Below are 10,320 nucleotides of genomic sequence, written 5' to 3'. Positions count from 1 at the left end.
TTAGAGTTGTGGGCGTCCCGTACATCTGAAGGAAGACTTGAGAGTTTGCCCCATAAATAACCACCAATTGGTGTATATAACTAATTATCTCGACCGGGATAAAGAACAAGAAAATTTTGGCTACGGTTGGTTTGACATCTTTGGGCCATTTTCTATTTTCCGTTTTCGAAAACGCAAAAAACGCGTTTGGTTCATTTATAACTGAAAACGCAAAACGACTTTTTATCGTTTTGAGCGTTTTCAGTTGTATATTTCCAAAACGCGAAAAATGCCCAAAACGCGCCGTTTTCGAGGAAAACTAAAAATCGTTTTAAAATCGAAAATGAAAAATGGAAAACTCAACCAATGGCACCCTTAATTCTTACAACTAAGGAATAAATGCTAATGGATAACACAATTGACCCACAACAATCCAAGCAATGCAGTCATAACAATGCGATTAAAGTACTGATCTTAGTAATGAATTGCATAGGAACACAATCGATGCTACAGAAATACTTGAGGAAGACGAGAGAAATTAGAAACAGAATAATATATGAGATAGCTGCACTCTCACAGTACTTGAAAAGTGTTGATCGGATCCAAGAAAAAGCAAACCATACATCAAATTTAGTTTAACCAACCTCGAGAAGTTGAGTTTATCGACTCTAGAAGACGACTGTGTCTAGCATCGTTCCCAGTGTCTGAATAATGTTAGAAGACATCAAGTTTGAGACATGCTCCTCGAGGTGCTTCTTCGCGTCTTGCCTTCCCACGTTAGCAATAGCTAACTTCTCTGGGGGCAATTCATCCTCCTCCTGAACTGCTTTATTGTATTTGATAGCTAGATTTAACATCTCCTGTGACCAACAGAAATTGCTTGAATGAGTACAATAGAGTGGAGAAGAGAAAATATGAGGACGAGTACAGTGAATCTCTTAGAGAGAAGTCGTTCATAGACAAAGAAACAAGTCATACAAATTCAGGTTTCTATCACAAGGAAAAACCATTAGTTTCTATTTCTTGTATATATTATAGGTATTCTATATTGTCAAATAATCTAAGGTGTCGGAAATAGAGCTGAAGCTACAAATATATCAGAATTACTAATCACTCAGCGCATCACCCCACCAAAACAAATTCCACTTACAGAAACAAGCATGCATGTGAATTAAGACCATAGGATAAACTTAGAAAAAGACCAAATAGAAAAGAAATGGTTTTTCAGCCACAAAATCACCAAGTCCAGCCGCAAAAATGTCAGTTTTGGAATAACCTCAAACAAGGCATTATCACTCTTATCTTTCAACTAACTGTAATGAAACTAGATTCATTCTAAAATCATATTCTTATGAATTTAAGACCAACATGGCACTTATTCTCGCCCTAGAGAAGTTGACTCTTGAACTCGAAAATATCAAGTATGCTGACTTTACTGACAGAAACATCTCCACTTCAGCATCGTTTGCCAAGACATAAAGCAACAAAACATAAAAGCTGAAAAAGACAAGATTTAAGGAATTTTCTTCATAAGCAATGAGCCTTTCCCAGCTGACCCTTTACTAAATGATTGATGGGAGAATTCATTCATTCTTTTAAAAATTTCCTTCGCCAACGCAGTATATCTAAAAATTTCCTGTTTCTTCCATTTTTCTGATCCCCTATACTCAATGGCTATATTTTTTTTTAATTCTTGCTCACTCACACTAGCATCCTGCACTTGACCGATGACTTTATTGTTAAATTTCAAATGCTAGGCCTCAAAACAAAATAACGATCAGCGTATTTTTTACATGATTTTTCCAACCGCTCAAATCATAATAGTTCAGTCCATCCTGTTGCAATTATGCGCTGATTGTGCAGCATAATATAGCTCAATATCTGCCACAGAACACTGTTAATTTGTTTAGGCATAAAATATCTGGTGGTTCAAGGAAGCTCGCATCATTAAGCATAAACAGAGACATTAGCCAACAACAACAACCAGCAGACAAACCCAATAGCAACCAAAAAAAAGTCAGCAGCCCTCAAAGGTACCTGAACTGTCTGCTCATTTGTTTTTGAATGGTCATCAAACCGCTGCAGGGTCAATCCATCCGTCCATTTCTTTTTGTGAAGATTTAGAAGCATCTTCTCTTCAAGCTCATTCTTCCTATAATTTATGGCTATGGAGTAATAATGCCTGTTCAAACCATGAATTAATGCCTGCAATATAGATAACCCAATGAAATTAAAGTCTTGAGAGTAAATAAAATTGAAATGAACATCATCAAGTTGCTACATTGCAGCAATTACTTGGATAGATGGCTTATTGAGGTGCCCCAGGTTGGATGTTGTCTGGCGTGGTTCTTGGCCAAGCATCATGGTTTGGGGATTAATCAGACGAAAGGCATCAATTACCACCTTCCCTTTAACACTCTGAATCGGATCCACCACCACTGCAACTGCTCTTTGATTCAAAGCTTCAAAACTCTGCATAATTCAACAGATGAAGCAGCAGAAGAGGTGCATATTTAAATGAAAAAACATCGACTCAATGAAACACCACAAATAATACAAAAATAACTCATTATTCCGAATCAAAGAAGAGTTTCCATACCTAATGGGTGTCATAATAAAGTGAACTTTAGTGGTCATATGACCTACCCTACCATGCAGTAAATCTGAAAAAAAGGTAAAATTCATTGTGAAAGAGAGTCATTTTTGGCCTAGTGTGGTCATAGTACCAAAAGCCTTAGTTTTCAGTGTTAATGCTAGTCGATTTTGAGAAGGTTTTGCCTATTATATTTACTTAAGGTTTCATGGATTTTACAAAGCTGCATACAACGAAAATGGTCGTACGAGAATTCCCTATTTATAGTGCTATGGATTCAGCGAAAGAATATCACCCTAAATACTAATTTCCTCATTGCTAAAAGATTATATTTAAAATTGCTATCCCCTTTTGGCATTCAGAAAATAATTCTTATGCTGTGGAAACCGTCTCTGTCTCTCATGTACAGAATCTAGACGGTAATACAACGGGTTTTTATTTCCATCAACTTCCTCCTGACTACTTTTCATAGGCACTAGCATTGTCAATCAAACTTGAAGAACTCTTCTCCAATTTCTTCAACAAATGCGAGTAATTTGAACACTTTAAATGTAACCTATAATTACAAAAGAAACGTCAACAGATTTCAAAAATACAGTGCCACGTGGGTTATTAATAAGAAAGTTGATCAAACTTCGGTTGCTAAGATCATACCAACCACCACATAACATAAAAAAACCCCGAATTCGTTACACTTCTTTTATCTCATCACCCATGCTCTCAACAATCATAAGATTCAAGTCCAAATATCACACTTTATAGCAGTTTAAGACCTCTACCACATGAACCAATCAACTGACACTCCATTTTAATCAGTTACTTGACGAACCCATAAATTACTGAATTACTTAACTGTTGTACGCTTGCAGATTTCTTGGATGGACCTTTTGGAACAGAACTACGTCAATTAACTTATTTGTTAGATCTGTGTTATTTAAAAATCTTTTACTAATTAAGTTATTGTGGAGTGCAAGGAGAATTACATCGTTAACCATTCTCGATGATATCAATAGTAGAACAGAAATAATTGGTCATATCAATTATGGAACCTAAATGACTGGATCAAATTTGTTTTTTCAATATTTGTTGGTCTGACTCTTCCATGTCCTCTCCCTCTTCTTGTAGAAGAATAATATACAGATACAACCAACATTTAATAAAAGACAAAATTTGATCCGATCATTTTTCTTTAAAACTGAGATAAGAACAAAAATGACCTTGCTGATCTAGTTCTCCCAGTAATTAAAAAAACTAAATTAGTACAAGTTTTCAAATGCCAAGCTTAGACATAGCAAATAAGTTTATTATCCTGATTCAAACCGAGCTATCAAAGAAATCTCGAGCATCCATACAATAGTTAATTAACTCAATAATTTTTAGATATATTTGCTTAGCATTTAGATTATGCAGAAGATATAATCAAGGATATCATATGTTAAAATGCATTTAAACAGAGAGGAGACATAACACAACAAACATCAAACTAAACTTATTCCCAATAAATTTGGAGTAGGCTACATAAATCATTATGCACCATTCTTCTTTGTTGTAAATAAACACTAGTATTACAAAACTAGTCTAATACCAAATACAGAATTTGTCTCTCTTTCCAACAAGTGTACATCGAATGTAGTATCCCATAAACAATATCAATAGGGGTAATTGTTCATCTCAAGAGGTCATTATTCCATTGAACAGGTCCAGAACTTGTAGTAGAACTAGCATCTTCAATCACTTCAAAAATCAATGTTGAAAACAATGAAATTGCATAAGTAAGCAAAATTAAGCGATAGATACTGAATTATTTACACATCCAGCTAAGATCGCCAAGCCGCCACCTCGTTCTCATTCTCGTTATTTTTATTGTGTCTAGATAGATCTCTATGCATGATGCTTTTTCTGATGGCTATGGTTTAAAAGACTCGCTATGCTGTTTCTTCATTTTTGAGCGACTACTACACTCTCCACCATCATGACGATTAATGAAAAATTGAGAATCTGGTACTGAAATGTGTGAATTTATATTTAAAATTACATTCTATTTCAATTTATTTTCCTTTATTCAATTTCCTAGTTTTTTATACGCAGGAGCATATTAATTTTATTACATATAAGAAAAAGAACGGGAAAGAAAGGGAGTCCAAGAAGAGAAGACTTCAGGGCAAAGAAGATATTCAATTTATCATATATTCAAGCATATTGAATTACAATGATGAAGCCCTCTATATAGAGCAAATAAACTAAAAAGAACATAAAATCAAATGAACTTCATTAAGCTAGAACTTTATCAAAATATTGAACTAAACCAATCTAATTAAAATAACAAATTCGGAATCAAACTCTACTTTCAAAATCATATCGAAATTATATTTATATTCTCATAACCATCACCATCACCATTTTTTAGAAGAGACAAAAGATGTTAGACTCCCTTATTTTTAGTTCTGAATCATTTGGAACTACAATATATCTAAGGACCTTGCTTGATGTACATAATTTTTTGTACATCAAAGTGTCCTCCACTCACATGGGGTGGGGTCCACTTGAATATTTTATTATGGTGGACCCCACCCCATGTGAGTGGAGGACACTTTTATGTACAAAAAATTATGTACACGTAGATTTATCCTATATCTAAACCCTGAAGATCAACAATTTCCCGACATTGATTAATCAAAAAGTAGATATGATCATAGGGCTGGATACTTATGAGATGCTACATTCGATTTAACAGCAATCCTTTATATTATTTCTTCTTCAAGGAACCTACAATAATGTCTAAATATATAAAATAAGTACTTCATTATCACTCATATTCATAATAAAATCATAAATAGATTATCACAAATCTTCCTGCAAACACTTGTTTTCTATAACCATGATAACAATTCACGTCTTTCATAGCTAACTCTCATAATCAAACTTTTGCCAGCAACATTTATCATGTCATGGTTCCTTTTTCAAATAATGGACCATCTCTTTTAAAAACACTTCAGACACCTTAGGACATGGGTCTACATATTTATAGGTAATTGCTAGATGATCCCTTGTCCTCTTAACACCTCCTTTATATTGTCAAAAAGCACACATTGGATGTAAATAGAAGATTTCTTCTCACTTCCTGATTACATGACTTCCCATATTTCCAAACCAAATTTTTTAATTTGGTATTTCTCATCCTGCTCGTAAGGAGAATTGCAATCCTGGACCACAAGAAGTTACATTATGAAATAATGAGAAAACACAACAACTACCAACATTGGAGGCATAGGTTAGTGGCAGACAAATTTGGTAGTCCTCGTGCTGTTTATGAACACAATTTTATGTTTACATAAGATATAAATAATTACCATCTCCAACCAAAATGCAGAGAATCATAGATCCTAATCTCACAGAAAATCTCAGTCATTAGGTGATTATAAAAAATAATTGGTGTTTCTTTCTACCTCACATTGTCATAGATGTTCAACTCTTAGGACCCACAGCTATAATAGGAGTAACAGGATTTTCATTAGTTTCTAGATTTCCAATTATTTATTTCCTTGTGCAATAAAATCATACAATCCAATGTGGTGAACACAAAAATAACACATGATATCATGCAATGCCAAGAAATAATCAACACGAGTAATAACCTGCTGAGTATTGATGTCAACACCAGAAAGCCAACATCCAAAACCAGGATGGGAATGATACCAACCAACCACCATCTCAGGTCTGCAAAATTGAGCAGAAAAACATGCAGAGTTTAAAAAAGGAGAAAACATATCATGCAGTGTCAGTCATAATAAAAAGAAAGTAATAAGAAAATCCTCAATGAGCACTCCAGGAGAATATATCCAAATTCAAATAAGAGTCGGATACTATAGCACTTCCAGGAACCTCAATAAAAGAAACAAAACGAAAACAATTTCAAATCAAAGTGAAACTCAGGAAAACAGAACCAAATCGAAGAAATTAACCAGCAAAACTTTAGAGCATCCTGATATAAATGAATCATCAAAATTAAAGCAAGTGGCACTAGAAAAAATGGGCACGGAGCTTCATATGATTTTAAGATATGCAGGACAAAAAATCGACATTCTAAATACCAAGAGAACTTCTCACTTTTCATGTAAACAAGGGAAAGACCCTTTTAAAGATGTATGGAACTATTCATAAGGTAATTTGCCAAATGATTAGATGAAGATAAGACTACGTATTACAAAATAATCGCAGCTTCTCATAAGAGCTAGAGAAAGGCATTATGCAAACGATAGAAAGAAATCATTCATATTAAGGAAATATGTTTCTGATGTCTGATTAAATGAAAAGTGAGTCAAATGGTTCCAAAAAATGGATTTCAAAAACGATAAATGCCATATTTATTTAAACTGAATAAAGATTTTCAATTTTATGATAACATTAACAAATTGGAAGCAAGCTGAAAGACTAGGTAGCACAATACAGCATCTATAAGTCTTTTAGTTTGCATTACATGTTCACATGTCTATAAGAATTGACTTTTACATGGATGTTTGGTTGGGGGAAACAGAGGACTGGGATCAGAATTGAAAGGGCTGGTGTCTATTCCGGGCATTCGTTTGAGCCTACAGTGGGAATCAACAATTTCATGATTCCTAGAATTTAACTATCTGGAATGAGCAGAAATCAGAACAGAATGCACATGACCTCCTTATGTCCAATCAAGCAACCAAATTGGTGTGCATGACAGGCTTCCCTGTCGTCGAGATCACTACAATGTAAAGTAGCCTCCCAACCATTTTCTTCTCTTTCACAGCAGCCTCAAGAACAAAGCAACTCATTTACCTCACATACAAAGCAACTTGTACAAGACAACGCAGCAAAAGCCTCCTCCGCTTCCCACATAAATGATTACATGCGCACACATCAAATTCAAATTTCTAGTTCACTATGAGCTAGAACCAGATGGCTAAACATCTAACAAACAAAACTACGATACAAAACCATTCTGAAGGAACAAAACAAACAGCTTCTTTCAACATCTGAAGCTCATCTAGATTTCCATTAGGCATCTGAACCTTGTCTAAACAACTCAACTGAACTCAATCAGTCTCAAATTGGTTCAAGCTGGGTTGAAGAATTAGGGTTGACTTTGGCAGGAAAATGAACTCAAAATGAGTTTTTTTGGTAGAAATCACATATTGACAAGCTTGAATGGTTGATCTTAGTAAAGTTAACTGTCTCAATTCCTTTTATTGCAACCCATCATTGTCAAAGAGCTTGAAAATTGAAAGAATTTGAGTTAGGCATATTTCAAACATCTGAAATCATTTTTTTTTATCATTTCGATCAGTTTTCCATTTTCTATGGCCATTAGGGTTTTTCAAAATTATTTATATTCAAAAAAATAGATCGAACAAAATTTTCTACACTTTTTAATCCATAGTTATAATAGTAAAATGTTGATAATTCCAATTTTGACTACGATTTGAGCCAGACGACATTTTCTATTGATTATTTCAATCCATTTCATGGTTGAACAAAATAAGATTAGATATTTTTTTATTCTTATTCCAAATCAAGGAATATGTCATTTTGATCTCAATGTCCAATGGTAAAAAGTATGTCATCTAATTTTGTTATATTGGGATCTCTGCTGCTTTTCAATTTACTCCCTCAGCTTTTAAATTAGTTATAACGTGGAAACTTCCTTGAACTTGCACATACAAAAATTTGGTGATAATACAGTATGAGATGGATACAAGTTAGTCATCTGAAGTGAAGAAGAGCATTTTCTTTTAAAGAGAGTTCCTACAATTTATGTTCAACATTCTTTCTCTGTTTTCTTTTAGTGGGCACTGGGCAGGGAGTCATACTTCAGGATTCGAGAAAAGAAACTTCGAAAAAGTGTCTAAATTTGACGGTTCAGCCATTAATTATATGCATTTTCTTCTTTAGAAAGAAGAGCAATCACCACGTGAGCATAAAATAAATCTGACTCCACATCTAGTTTTGTTTCCACCACCTTTGCAAATTATACAGTTTTTCACATTATTTGAAACGAAATTCCCAACAAGTGAAACAACTAGATTCAATTCAATGAAACTACCTACACTGCTATCATGAAACCTAAAAATACACAAAGATAGAAGAAAATGAATCTTCTCCTTACCTGCCAGTTTGCTTAAGCATGTCGAGCATATTGGTCTGGAAAACATGATCCACAGCTTCCACACTAACCCCTGTCCCACTCTGCGGCATCGCAAAAACGTCCACCACGCGCACAGTGTACTCGTCCACGAATTCCCCCAGCATCAGCCCCATCACTTCCATCGGCACTCCCGCCCTCCCTATAATACCATACACACAACAAAATGTTAAAACCCTAGTTCCATCAACACACTAAAAACCCTACGCTACAGACACAAAATCAAAGAATAATTCAAGTAAAATTTCAACTATATATGAATCCCTAGATTTACCGTGTTTGAGCATTTTTAATAGAGCGAGTGACGAGATGTAGACTTGTTCGGAGGTATCTAGGGTTGGAGAGTCCGGCGGCGGGTGGCCAAGAGCGCCGCCGGCGCTGGCGAACATTCGTTGTAGTCTTTCCATGCCGGACATCCAGAATTCCTTCACAGTCAAAGTCCTGTTTCGGGTATTCTGCTGTTTTCCTGGGCAGATGATAAGAGTTTCGAGATCGGATTTCTTTGGAAACAAGCAGAAAGCGGACTGATGTTTTGAAATTTATGCTCTTATCCTTTCGGCTAACGCGAATGGACTGCCTTCATTTTACGCAAAAAATTGGTACAAACAAAAATTTGGTCGTGAAAAGGAGTTGGAATAGTGATTTTTTATTTTTTATTTTTATTTTTTTTGGTGGTTGAAAAGTTCAAAAAAAAAAAATGAACGTGTAAACTATTTTACTATGTAAATGTGTGATTAAAAAAAAGAGTATGAGAATTCGGCCCTGCTTGTATCTATTTTTATAAGAATGAGAATGAAAAATATAATCATAATAGGATCCACACCAAAAATGAGAAGTCAAATATGATGACTTGATATGATGGATAACAATTATATTTTTCACTTTTATGACAAAAGAATGAATACCAAACGGGTTAAAGAGTTTTAAAATAATGGTTATAAAACAAGGGTTAAGACCATATTTAGTCCTCATTTTCTTAAAATTTATTATTAAAAATACATTTTCAATCATATAAGAGACTTATGCCCTTGTTTGAGTCCCATTTTTGTGAAGAAAATGAATTTTTGAATAGTGTATTGATGGAAAATGTGTGGTTAAAAAATAAAAAAAAGTTTTTAATTTACGTATAATATTATTTTATTGAAAAATGTGTGGTTGAAATGACGTTAAATTACTGTTGAAAAATGTATTTTGGTTAAAAAAAGGGACTCAAACAAGGGCTATATTTTTATCACCTCTTCAATCACACATTTTGTTGATTTTTATCAAAATCAAAGGGGGCTAATTGAATTTATAGGAATTTATAGTATCTACAAAGTGTGTGTACCCACACCAGGAAGGCTGAGGTGATTAAAAAAAAAAAAAAAAAAAAAAGACCCACCTATGATCGAGGTTTGAAAAATTTTAGATTTTGCAATAATTGGGACAAAATCAACTCCTTTTTACTTATTATTAGAAGAAGTTGAAAACCTTCCACTTTGAAAAAGATTTCTCACATCTGTATTCAAATATAAAGGAATACGACCTTTAGAGATTATTTGATGTAGAGGCTTTATCGAAAATCACTTTATCATGT

The 10,320-nt window shown here is 34.1% G+C and overlaps 1 protein-coding gene across 1 annotated transcript; it reads right to left on the bottom strand.

Annotated features, from left to right (window-relative positions):
* Positions 1 to 372: 372 nt before the first annotated feature.
* Positions 373 to 9,352, bottom strand: LOC111394506 (26S proteasome non-ATPase regulatory subunit 14 homolog). The gene is made up of 6 exons (XM_023020362.1): positions 9,019 to 9,352; positions 8,709 to 8,886; positions 6,208 to 6,289; positions 2,275 to 2,451; positions 2,017 to 2,184; positions 373 to 839 (listed from the first exon to the last, which is right to left on the bottom strand). The coding sequence occupies exons 1-6, from the start codon at positions 9,158 to 9,160 to the stop codon at positions 648 to 650; spliced, it is 939 nt and encodes a 312-aa protein (XP_022876130.1). The 5' UTR covers positions 9,161 to 9,352; the 3' UTR covers positions 373 to 647.
* Positions 9,353 to 10,320: the final 968 nt, after the last annotated feature.

Source organism: Olea europaea, chromosome 5 (assembly GCF_002742605.1).
Source record: "Olea europaea var. sylvestris chromosome 5, O_europaea_v1, whole genome shotgun sequence".
Lineage (NCBI taxonomy): Eukaryota > Viridiplantae > Streptophyta > Magnoliopsida > Lamiales > Oleaceae > Olea > Olea europaea.
The sequence above is the reverse complement of the archived record's forward strand: the minus strand, read 5'-3'. Positions and strand labels throughout refer to the sequence as shown.